This window comes from Phascolarctos cinereus, unplaced genomic scaffold (genome assembly GCF_003287225.1).
Source record: "Phascolarctos cinereus isolate Bilbo 61053 unplaced genomic scaffold, phaCin_HiC Scaffold_726;HRSCAF=1367, whole genome shotgun sequence".
Classification (NCBI taxonomy): domain Eukaryota; kingdom Metazoa; phylum Chordata; class Mammalia; order Diprotodontia; family Phascolarctidae; genus Phascolarctos; species Phascolarctos cinereus.
In genome coordinates, this window is record NW_027556098.1 from 377,712,261 (window position 1) to 377,725,412 (window position 13,152).

Below are 13,152 nucleotides of genomic sequence, written 5' to 3' on the forward strand. Positions count from 1 at the left end.
GCACCATAGGAAACCTAATGGAACCATGGCCTAAAGTATGCAAATCTACTCAACATCAAAGGCTTCCCCAGAAACCGGGGATTTGTGATTTGCTGAAACTCAGGGCTACAGCAAGTTCCTTATGCCTTGTTTAACTGGGCAGGGATGGAGGGAAGTGAGATGGAGAAGGGAGTCAAACTGCTAGAATATTAGACTTCAAATGGACCTCGGAACACAGAGTGTCAGAACTGGGAGAACCTTAGAACACAGGATGTCAGAGCTAGGAGGGCCTTTAGAACACAGAATGTGAAAACTGGGAGAGCCCTTAGAACACGGAATGTCAGAGCTGGGAGAGCCCTTAGAACATGGGATGTCAGAGCTGGGAGAGCCCTTAGAACTTGGAATGCTGAAGCTGGGAGGGCCCTTAGAACACAGGATGTCAGAGCTGGGAAGGCCCTTAGAACACAGAATATCAGAGGCAGGAGGGGCCTTAGAACACAGAATGTCAGAGCTGGGAGGGGCCTTAGAACACAGGATGTCAGAGGTGGGAGGGCCCTTAGAACACAGCGTGTTAGAGACAAGCAACTTTCTTGGAAAGAATGCAAGATTTGGAGTTAGAGGGCCTTGGTTTCTGTGCTTGTTCAGGCATTTCCTACCTTTGCTACCTGGGCTGAGACACTGAGCCAGTCTGTGCCTCAGGCTTCCCATCTGCACAATGAAAGGGCCCACTGCATAGAGAAAGGGCTGGGTTCAGGTCCCCCCATTGACATATCCTGGATGTGTGACCCTAATTAGGCAAGTCCCTTAAGCTCTCAGTGACCTAGGCAGCCGTCTAACCCGACACTTTGCAGAGAAGGTACTGACCTGCATTTGTAGAGGGATGTCCCTCACCTGGGAATTCCTTCTCCTACTAGAATGGCAGGGGTGCGAGAGCTAGAGGAATGGTTTGTCAGGTCTGGAAGGGACCATAGAGCAACTATTCAGACTTACCCTTTCATTTTGTAGAGGAGGAAGCTCAAGCCAGGAGATGCAGTGGTTAGAGCACTAGGCTGCAGTTCAGGAAGACCTAAATTCAAATCCAGCCTCAGACACTCACCAGCTGTGTGACGCTGGGCAAGTCACTTCACCGCTGTCTGCCTCAGTTTCCTCAACTGTCAAATGGGTATAATAACAATACCCATCTCCCAGGGTAATTGTGAGGATTAAATGAGACAATATTGAAGAAGCACTTAACACAGAGATGGGCACATAGTAGGTACCATATAAATGCTTATTCCCTTCCCTAGTATCCTGCAGCTCCTTCAGAGCTCAGAAGTTGGACTAGAATTCAGATCCTCTTACTCCCTGACTTTTTGTTTTGGAGGCAATTGGAGTTAAGTAACTTGTCCAGGGTCACGTAGTTAGTAAGTGTCTGACACTGGATTTGAACTCAGGTCCTCCTGACTCCAGGGCCAGTGCTCTATCCACTGCACTACCTTGCTGCCCCCTCCCTGACTTTTTTTTAACTATTCAAGAAACCGAGATCTTTCTGGTTGACTGAGTTGGCCCATTGGGGTTCTTGTGCGGGGGCTGGGGTGGTGAATGAGTTTTAATATCTCTTAGAGAGTATTTTGCATGTCCTGGCTATTGACCAAATACTGGCTAATGTGCACAGCAGGGAAGAACAAGGATCAGATGCTTTAATTAGACCTCGGTTAGTGATTCTGTGATGATGGCTGAGTCATTTGTTAAGTGAGCTCTCCTGTGGAAGGCAAAATTCACATTTAGACACAAGGCTAGGGGCTGGACTTGTGATTTCACTGGGACAGGGAACTCCCAGGTGAGGATACTCCCTCCACCAGTGCAGATTGGCACCCTCTATGCATCTTCCATTCTTAGAGAATTGCTTAGAGCTCTGAGATGTTTTAGTGACTTGTCCAGGGTCATGCCAATATGTGTGGGAGGAGGGACTTCCTGGTTTTTAGGCTGGTTCTCTATCCACCCTCCCAGGCTGTCCTTCCACATTCAAACATACTTGTGAGAATTCAAACACATTTTCAATGACTTGAGTACTAACAGCTTTAATGGAGGCAGAAGAAACAAACAAAGGCAAACCTTAAAACACATTTTCTGAAGAATAAACCAACAAACAAATAATGTCCTTGACATTCAAGGGCCCCTCATGATTGCCAGGATGGCTTCCCAGAGGGCTTAGAACTTCTAGACATCATCAGCACGACCGACATTTATTGAATACTACTGCATCCTGGGTCCATTGGCATAGATTCTGCCCTCCAGAAGCTCACGGCCGGATGGTGGAGGCAAGAGAGGCTAACTGGCATGATCAGTCAGCTACAGCCCAGAGTAGTCTATGCTCAGAGCTAAATAGGGGGGCGGATGGCATCATAAGAGCATGGGAGCGAGAGATTGGTGTGGGCTGGCCAAGTCAAGACAGCAGAGGTAAGACCAGCAGGATTCAGCTGATAGGGAGGGAGAAAGGAGGTCTCTCCAATCAATCCACAATTATTTATTAAATGCCTACTAGGTGTCAGGTCCTGGGGATACAAAGTAAAACAGTGAACCACCCCCTGCCCGCAAAGAGCTTCCATTCTATTTGTGAGAGAAAGAGCATGAGACAAGCATGGGAGATGATGGGTGGAGAGAAGGCTGGACAAGCTATCATAAGGGTCTAGTCTGGAAAGAGCAGGAAGCCAGAGAAGACGCTATCAGAACCCTCAGTGCCAACCATGCCATTAAAGTCGTTGACCTCCAGCCACACCTCCTCTCCCAATGCCACTTGGAGCAGGACCCCGCCTGAGGTGACTTGCTTTTTGTTGGATAAATGGTCACAGAAGGAGGCCTTTTTGGTACCACTCAGGAACAGGGAGAGGCACATGTTGGCCGTTTGGGATGTGTGGTAGACAAAGTAATAGAGGCCTGGCACCTTGCAGGTGAATTTGCCCGTGGTCACGTCATAGTCCCCTTGAGGGTTGGTGATGACCGTGTTGAACCTCACCAGTTTATTGGGCTCTGGGTACTCCTGGGTCTTCCGTGTCACTGAGAACACCGACTGGTACTTCAGCTTGTATTTGCCAGGGATACCTGGCTCTCCTGGTGGACCCTGGGAGCCTGCATCACCAGGGGGCCCAGCTGGTCCCATGGGACCGTTCTTCCCAGGGTGACCTGGGAGTCCTGGTTCTCCTTTCTGGCCCTTGGGTCCACGCGTCCCAGGAATGGCTGGTATCCCTGTGGAAAGAAGGGACATTTCAGAGAGGACATCCTATACTGGAGCTCAATCAATTCATTAGTGAGAATTTATTAAGCAATATTATATGCCAAATACTACATTAGGTGCGGGGAATGCAAAGACAAAAGGAAAATGGTACATCTGAGCCTCAGTATTCTGGTCTATAGAATAGGAAGAATAATACTTATATTGTCTACCTCACTGGGTTATGATGAGAATGCATTTTATAAACCTTAACCTGCTAAACAAATATGTTATTATTGTTACCACCTCAGAATACATTAATAGAAGCATTGCTTATTATTATGAACAATAACAATAATCCATGACTCACATCCCTATAGTATGCTAAGGTCTACAAAAAGCTTTCCTCATGGGCAATGTGAATGTTCTGATGCCCATTTTACAGATGAGGAAACTAAGGTTTGGAGCCATTAAATGCCATGTCCAAGGTTCCACATCCATTAAATTCAGGTTTGACACTCTTACTATAAAAAGGATTCCTGCTCAGGTAGGGATATTCTAGGACCACCCTTCCCTTGGGCTCTTTCCAGCTTTGAGGTGCTGTGATTTCATAAGAGAAAGAAAGGAGTGGACAAGGAGAAAGAAAGAGATTTCCTAAGTGTTTCATATTTTAGGAGACATACCATCCATATGTTTACCTCCCACCATGCCCCTCTCAGAAGTGAAGTCTCCCTTTTCTCCCTCTCCCCTAATTCTGCTGGTCCTCTAAGGCTCAGCTCTGGGTCCACCTCTTCCATAAAACCATTTCTGATCACCACAACTCAGGATGGATTCTCGTGCTCTACAGCTGTCTGTTTGCACACACTACTTCATCCACACTCAGGGATTCTGCTTTTTGAAACTTCATGGTTTTTTAAATTTAAATATTGATGTGGGTTTTCTCTCACCAACATGAAGAACCCCACTACCCTTTGAAACAACCTTGTCTTAACTTTGTATGCATTTCATAGATGTTTATATGTGTACCTTTTGTTTTTTCCTGATAGAATATAAACTCCCTGAGGGCAGGGTTTTTTTTTTCCCTTTTCTCTTTGGTTCCCCAGTGCCTGCCACAGGACTTGACACAAAGGGGCTCTTAACAAATGCTGGTTGGCTGATTGAGGTCAAGGTCTGAACCTTAGAGCTCTTTGTACCTTCCAAAGCATCTCAGAGAGCCCTGGGCACTTAGTAGGAGATCAATGATCATTAGTAACCATTCCCATCTCTGTTGCACTTTATAGTTTACAAAACAGGCTCCTCAAAACCCCATAGGGTTACCTGTAAGGTGACCAGGTACAGGGAGTGTGAGGAATAGTCTCCCCATTTTGTAGATGGGGACACTGAATAGTGGAGAGGAGAAATTACTTCCTTGTCTGTATGATCTGGTTCATAGCAGGCAGAGTCAGACCAGATCTTCTGGTTCCAAATCTAGAATGTTTGCCATTAACCCATGCTGCCTAGCTAACCTCCCTGACAAGGTGGTGCAAAGGAAGGTGTGACTGTCTTAAATTCAGGATTGGGCTTGAGTGCTTATAAGTTATGTGACCTTGGATAAGTCATCATTTCTGCATTTGTAAAATGGGGAGAATAATACCTATATCGTCCATCTCATTTTGAGGAATGTGCTTTGTGGACCTCCAAGGGCTCCCTGGGAATGTGACTTGTTAGAATTAGGATGACACCATACTGCCTGTCCTCAGAAAGTCAGAGAAGTCTTCCTTCCAGCCCCAGCCATTTCCCAATGTACACTCGTTCACCATAGTTCAGCTACAGGAAAGGAAATAGGACTGGAGCTAGAACCAGGTGTGCAGACTCCCTGCCCCAGGTGCTCGCCATTCAATTCGCCAAGCCTTTATTAAACACCCACTATATGCAAGGTCTTGTGCTGGGAGATGGGGATCCAAAGATGAAAGGCCACACAGTCTGTGTCCCTAAGGAACTCGCTTAGAGTCAGTTGTTAGAGATGTGCCAAGTGCACATAGAAATAAGGAAAACAAAGTGGAATGGGGCAAAGGCCAAAGTGCTCTGGGAATATTAGAAGTGGAGGGAACCCTAAACCTTCTCCAGATAGATGCATTAACATACATATAGGGCTTCCCCTGAGTATGCCCCCCACTTTGCCCCTCCTCACCCTCTAGGTACACCCCCATACCTCCTCTCCTCCCACCACAGAGCATCCCACGAACACACACACAGAAACACACAGCCTGCTTCCTATATACACTTTCAATGACAAACGTGCCTACGGAGACCACACAACATGTTAAGTGGAGAAGTTTGAACCTGGGGTCAAAGTTTAACTCCTACCTAAGATCCTTACCAGCTGAGTCTCTAACTTCTCTGAGCCTCAGTTTCCCCTTCCACAAAATGGGGAAATAATAGCAGCCACCTCCCTGGGTTGTGCAGGTAATCTCTAATGAGATTACACATGTAAAAAATTGCTTGGGAAACCTTACGTCTCTTTATAAAGGTGAGTTATGACTATGAGTTGCTGGAGGTGGCATTTATAGCACTTTGTGAACCTTAGCGCTCTGTATATCTGTGTGTTACTGTTATTAGTAACTGCTTTTCTTGTTTACGTGCTCTCTGCACAGCTCTACAACCTTGAACACACACATCGTCTCACACTGACACAAAGTTACAGAAATACATACAAAGCTCCCCGCAGACGCCCCTCAGACATACTCATATAGACTCAGGCACACACCTGCACAGCCTATCTCACACACACACACACACACACACACAGTCTTTTACAGATATTTAACCTCCAGGTGGGTATATATTAGCATTTGTGTGTCATGTCTATTGCCTCATTTGGTCACAGGTAGGGATATTGTGAACACACACATGTACAAACACACTCAGAGAGACTCCCTCCCTTACTGAGGCCAACCCTTCTTAATTTCCTGCTGTATAGACCTGGAGCCCCAGTACAATACAGACATAGAAGCAGACGTTGCCCCCTAACCCACCCTTCCCCCAGATCTCTATGGTCAGATCCCACCCTCACACATTTCTGGTTCCCTGGGGCTGTGGTCCATCTTCCCCTCCTTCTTCCTCTTCACTTAATTGATGACTAAGATCCTCTGGGCAGGGGAGAAAGGAGGAGAGAGCAGAGTCTTCCCAAGGTTTGGTCGTGGTGAGCAGATGACGCCGTTGCTGTGCATTGGGAGTCAGGACCCCTGGGTTCTAGCTCTCACTTTTCCACTTAATGGGCCCATGATCTTGTACAAAAGCCTTCCTCTGCCTCAATTACAATTTCTTTATCTGTAAAATGAGGGCATAGGACTGGATGCTGAGCTTGCCTCTCTTCTATGATCCCCGACAGTTCTGAGCTTCCAGAATGGAGCCCCGCACCCTCGGAGGAGAAGAGGGCGTGAAGCATTCTGAGAGTCTCACGGCTCCTTAAGCATGGAATATAGAGCCCCCTGCCAGGTTTGCATTCCAAGGGGATGGGCATCTGCTGGCATCGTCCTTCAGCATCTCCCACGAATAGGGGATTACTGTAAATTGAGGCAAGGCATGGTAGCCAAACACTGGACCCCAGGGAGCCGTGGTGCCCCCTTCCCTCCATTCCCACTCCTATCTCCGCTCTTCCCCATTCAGTCACTTTCTGTAGGCTGGCAGGACTCACCTGGCTCCCCCTTGGGCCCCTTCAGCCCATCTCGGCCATCTTTCCCTGGAGCCCCAGGCAGGCCAGGCATTCCAGGGATCCCATAGCAGCTGGAGGCAGGGTCAGCCTGGGTTGCTCCCAGAAGGGCCAATAGGAACAGGAGCCGATTCAGGCCATGGCCCTGAGGTGGCTTCATGTCCATCCTGTGGAAATCCCAGCACGAGTGAGGGAGGAAGAAGCTTCCGGGCTCTCCCTTTCTAAAACCCTTTGGAGAGCAACCCCCCCTCCAAGAACACCTACCAGGGGTACAGGGGATGGAAAGCCAAGTGGAAATCCAGCTGGCCATAGCTAGGCTAGCTGGGGGTCACCACTCCATTTGCTTGCCTCTGGCCCCCTCCCCCTCAGTCTTACCTGCAGAAGAAAAGGCTTTCTCCCCAAGACCAGACTCCTAGGTTCAGAAGGAAACATGGGACCTACCCTCTTTCTCCACTTCCACCTTTCCTTCCCTTCTACTCTTAATCCTTTCCCCCTTCCTCAGTCCTATGTTCAGTAAGATTCTTAGGAATCCCTGAGCTACATCTCAGGACTGTGGGGACATCTGGCATTTAGAATATTATCAGAATACAGACCATGAAGTCTGGAAGGGACCTTTCTTAGCACACCGAGCGTCAGCTTGGGAGAACCTCAGAACACGCAGTGTCAGAGCCAGAAGAGAGCTTAGAACATAGATTGTCAAGTCTGAGAGGACTCTCAGAACAGAGAATATTGGAGCTGGAAGTGCCCTTAGAGATAAAGTAGAGATAATTTTATGGATGAGAAAACTCTCTCCTTTCCCCTTCTCTCCCTTCCGCCCTCTGTTCCTTTGACTCCCTCGAGATACTGTCATGCTAACCAGTCAGCCCTGGGAAGATATTGGGAAGGAGAAAGCCCAGTCTCACCTGGGGGCTGCTGCCTCCTGGGATCGGCTGGAAGGCACTAGGCCTGTTTTCAGAAGTGGTGCCTCAGTGGCCGCTGCTTCCCTCCTCAGAAGGCAGGAGGAAGTCTGGTCGGTGGGAGCCTCGGGACACCATGTCCCGTCCCCCTCTCCCCAGCTCCCTCCCTCTTTCCCTCACAGATCTTACATCCTCTTTTGCCTTGTTTCCCCCAAATAGGGACCTTGGGGATTGCTGAGCTAGGCTGACCACATGAAAACCCACCCAGATCTCTGAGAACCTATGTGTTGACAGATAGGGACGGGAACTAGGAGTCCCTTTTTCAAGAGGAAAGCCAAAGCTGGCCTGGTCTGGTACTCAGATGGTGTGACTTACAAACTTAGAATATTAGGTCTGAAAGGGATCTTAGAATATAGAGGGTTCTCACATAGAGTGTTAGCTGAAAGGACTCTTAGAAACCACCAAAGTCAAGCCCCAGGTTGTTTTTTTTTTTTTTAGTTTTAAGTTTTTATTGTCTTCCTTTTATATTACCTTCACTTCTGAATTCATCCCTTTTCCCTTCCCTATCTAGGGAATCTTCCCTTGAAATAAAGAGGGAGAGAGAAAAAGAAAGGAGACAAAGTCACTGCAAAACTCATCAATCCATGAACTGAGTCTGACAGGATAGGAAGTGTTCCTCACCACCAGCCCCCCACCTCTGCCAACAAGGGAGGCAGGTTCATTTCTTCATCTTTTGGCCAAGCTTGTCAAGTCTATCATTTTATAGGTGAATGCCCTGAAACCCACAGTGAGGAATTTGTGGCCTAATGTCACACAGTTACTAAGTGTCAGGGTCAGGTCTGAAACCCAAGACCTCTGACTATCAGCCCAGGATTCTTTTCATCTACTTACCATGTGGCCCATGGCTTGGACCATCATCTTCATCTTCATCTCCATCAGAACTCTGGGAAACCAGGCTCTGTTAGGGGAGCTTTTACCTCATCTTATCTGGAACAGGGTCTTCAAGTCACTTCAAACCACTTTCCCCCGGTCCACCTACCCTCCCTAGCTCCTTCAGTAGAATGGAAGCTCCTTGAGGGCAGAGTCTCTCATATCTGCTTGAATTTATATACTCAGTGCTGCTTGGCACAGTGCCTGGCATAGAGAAAACACTACGTACTCCATCATCTCTTCTCTCACTCTCTGTGTCTATCCATCCATCATCTATCTATCTATCTATCTATCTATCTATCTATCTATCTATCTATCTATCTATGTATGTATCTGTCTGTCTGTCTGTCTGTCTGTCTGTCTATCTGTCTTTCTATGTCTGTCTTTTCATCTGTCTATCTACCTACCTGTCTATTCACTATCTGTCTGCCTATCTATTCATCTATTTGTCTGTTCATCTATCTATCCATCCATTCATCTATATGTCCATCTGTCTATCTATTCACCTACCTCTCCCTTCCTCCTTCCATCTATCCATCTATCTATCTGTCTGTCTATCTATCCATCTGTCTATCTATCTATCTATCTATCTATCTATCTACCTACCTATCTATGTATTCATCTATCTCTCCCTATCTATCTATCTATCTATCTATCTATCTATCTATCTATCTATCTATCTACCTACCTATCTATGTATTCATCTATCTCTCCCTCCATCCATCCATCTATCCATCTATCTGTCTATCTATCTATCCATCTATCTGTCTGTCTGTCTATCTATCTATCTATCTATCTATCTATCTATCTATCTATCTATCTTTCTGTCTGCCTGTCTGTCTGTCTGTCTGTCTATCTGTCTGTCTATGTCTGTCTTTTCATCTGTCTATCTACCTACCTGTCTATTCACTATCTGTCTGCCTATCTATTCATCTATTTGTCTGTTCATCTATCTATCCATCCATTCATCTGTCTATTCATCTATATGTCCATCTGTCTATCTATCTATTCACCTGCCTCTCCCTTCCTCCTTCCATCTATCCATCTATCTATCTGTCTGTCTATCTATCCATCTATCTGTCTATCTATCTATCTATCTATCTATCTATCTATCTATCTATCTACCTACCTATCTATGTATTCATCTATCTCTCCCTATCTGTCTATCTATCTATCTATCTATCTATCTATCTATCTATCTATCTATCTATCTATATCTATCTATCTATCTATCTATCTATCTATCTATCTATCTATCTATCCATCTACCTATCTGTCTATCTATTCATCTGTCTATCATATTTGTAAAGTGTTTAACATGGTGCCTAGCATATAGGGGGTGCTTAAAAAATGTTCCTCTCCCCCATATCTGTATCATGATCCCCTTTTATCTTTTGGTTTATAATTCTTTATACCTTCATATTCCTTCCCATCCCAGAACAGAAATAGGAGGCAGGTGAATGGAGAACTTGGACCTTGGAGGGTGGGAAGAGTCTGGAATGGAAAAGATGGCTCTCCCTGGGGCCCAGAGTCTTCTGCCCTACTCTAACCCCTTCTAGAGCAGGATGGTTCCGGAGTCTCTGAGGTTTCTCTCTTCATCTCCTTCTTTGACAGAGGACCTCGGAAGTTGTTAGAGATCATTGCCCACCCATGGCTGGGGAGTAGGGGACGGGCAGGAAGAAAGGTTACGGGAGATGCTACCAAGGAAGATGGGAGAGGAGAGGAGAGGAGGGGAGGAGGGAGGGCGGGCAGGCTGGCCAGGAGGCCTTGGGGGAGGGGTGGTAGAAGGGTATCCACAACAGGACCCCTGAGCCTGACAAAGAATACGGAAGCCTTGGGATCTCAACAGGCCCCCAGCTTGGGAAGCTGATTTATAAAAACCCCAAACTTGATCATTGTGTTTTGACATAACAGATTCATCCCAACAAACACACACGAAGCGTTTTGAGGCCAGATTCGAATGGAATCAATTCAAGGGCTGGGAAGGGAGGGAAGAAAACAATCAATCAGTGAGCATTTATTAAGCTTACTATGTACTGGTGGGGAACCTGCAGCCTTGAGGCCATATGTGGCCCTCTAGGTCCTCAAGTGTGGCCGTTGGCAAATTTGTTCTGTGAAGTTTGGATTCAGTCAAAGGGACACACTTGAGGACTAGAGGGCTGCATGCGGCCTCCAGACCACAGGTCCCGCACTCCAGTAACTAGGCACTGTGTTAAGTTAGTATTAAGAAAGTAAAAAGAGTTCCTGCCCCCAAGGAGAAAACATGTAACAAGTACTATATTCAAAGTTGGGGCAGCCAGGTAGCATAATGGGCCTGGAGTCAGGAAGACTCCAGTTCAAATCTGGTCTCAGACACTTATTAGCTGTGTGACCCTGGGCAAGTCACTTAGCCTTGTTTGCCTCAGTTTCCTCATCTGTAAAATGAGCTGGAGAAGGCAACAGCAAACCACTCCAGCATCTTTGCTGAGAAAAGTCCAAAAGGGTTCACAAAGAGTCAGACGTCACTGAACAACAACAAAACGGATGAATGTGACCTTAGAGGGTTAGAGAAAGCTCTCATGTCCCTGCACGACCCTTCCCCTCTCCCCGTTTTGGACAGGCTGAAGGATTAATTTTCCTAAATCTTAACAAGACCCTTTTCTGCTCAAGCACTTTCAATGGCTCTCATTGCCTCTAGTGTTAAGCCCAGGCTCCTGAGCTTGACATTCAGGGCCCTCCATGAGCTGATTGGAATTAGTGTACAGGCTGTCTCATTCTCAGTAATCGAATGTTTGCTTCATTTTTGCCTTTGGAACCGCAGGGCCGAGCACAGTGCTTGACACGTAGTAGACACTTAATTAAGGCTTGTTGATTGATTTTAAGCTTTGGTTTTGGCACTCCCAAATTCAGATCTGGTGTTCGGCCCAAACTGGCTTTTTCATTGCTCCTCAGCATGGCTCACGGCCTGGGAGGACTGGTTTAAAGGTGTTAGTGACAGCTCTCCTGGGGGGGAGGGCAGCCCCTTTTTCACTCACCCACAAACTTCAGCCTGGAGACAAGAAGGTTGGAGGTCTTGTGAAGGTGGGGAGGGGCATAAAATTGGGGTTGAAGGAGTAGGGAGAGAGGCTACTGAGAAGCTCCTTTTTCCTGGCCTAGGCCCAGAACCTCTGGACTGATCCAGATGAGGGGGAGAGTATGACAGGGTGTGAAGAGTGCTGGGGATTAGGAAGAACCTGGGTCAGGGGGTAGGGCAGGGAGCTTCCTGCAAAAGAGGAGGAATTAGGTGATTACAGAATATTGGTGCTAGAAGGGCCCTTAGAACACAGGATGTCAGACCTGGGAGGGCCCTTAGAACACAGAATGTCAGAGCTGGGAGGGCCCTTAGAGGCCATCTGGTTCAACTTACTCATTTTATACAGGAGGAACTGAGGCTCAGAGAAAGGAAATGATGACCCCAATGTCACACAAGGACGTAGGGGCAGAGGACCCCAGCCCAGGTCTCCTAGGTTTGCTTCCTTCCTACCTTCATCCTAATCTTTCATGGCCTTGTGAGGAGACTGGAAAGTCCAATAAGCTCATCTTTGCTCAGGTGTTAATGACTGATAATGGCTTCATAGATGTTGTGTTGTTTCTTCCTCCTAGCTAACACTTAATTGGAGCCTCCATCATCTTAATCCATGCAGCAGAAAAACTCTTGGGATTTATCATGGATTGGAGAGAGATTCAAGGTGGGAGTGTGGTGGGGATATGCCTGAAGTCAGGGAGCAAATAGACACCTTTGGTTGGAAAGGTCTCACCCTGATCTATTCCCATGGCTGGACACACAACACAGAATCCATGCCTTAAGCAGGAGAGGCCTAAGAGAGTAGCTGCACTTTGGGTATAGTATGGATCAAAGCCAGTGGGGAGACAGGGTCAGCTAGGAATCAAGTAGACCTGACTTCAAATCCTTAGATCCATTGTAGCTGTGTGACCCTGGGAGAGTCACTTACCCTCTCTCAGCCTTAGTTTCCTCATCTGTAAAACGGGGATAAAAATAGCACGAATTTAATAGAGTTGTTGTAAAGATCAAAATATGTAAAGTGTTTTACAAGCCTTAATAGTGCTCTATTGGTCTTATTATTCTTATTATGATGGAGTGCAAAGTTCACAGACTCGAACCCACAGAGATCTGTGTGACCTTGGTTAAGTCACTTTCCTTTTCTGTGGGTTGGGTGATTGGATTAGACCTGCAGATGACCTCGATGGTCCCTTCCAGCTCTAACATTTTAAATTTTAACATTCCCTGTTCTAAGGTCCCATCTTCTCTTCCCCCCATTTGTGATTCTGGGATGTCCTGCACCTCTGCTGCTCCTGAGCTGATGCTGGCCCCTGTGGCTTCCCCTGGGCTGCCTGGGCCCATCCTAGCCAGAATTTCGATCACTCATGACTGTGATACGGGGGCGTGAATAACTGGTAATGACCTTCATGTGCAGACCAGCGTTGGC

At 46.9% G+C, this 13,152-nt stretch overlaps 1 protein-coding gene across 1 annotated transcript; it reads right to left on the reverse strand.

Moving 5' to 3' along the window:
• Positions 1 to 2,023: 2,023 nt before the first annotated feature.
• C1QC (complement C1q C chain) lies at positions 2,024 to 7,942 on the reverse strand. The gene is made up of 3 exons (XM_020983036.2): positions 7,763 to 7,942; positions 6,846 to 7,027; positions 2,024 to 3,204 (listed from the first exon to the last, which is right to left on the reverse strand). Exons 2-3 carry the CDS (start codon positions 7,024 to 7,026, stop codon positions 2,648 to 2,650), a joined length of 738 nt encoding a protein of 245 aa, XP_020838695.1. The 5' UTR covers position 7,027; positions 7,763 to 7,942; the 3' UTR covers positions 2,024 to 2,647.
• Between the last annotated feature and the right edge of the window lie 5,210 nt (positions 7,943 to 13,152).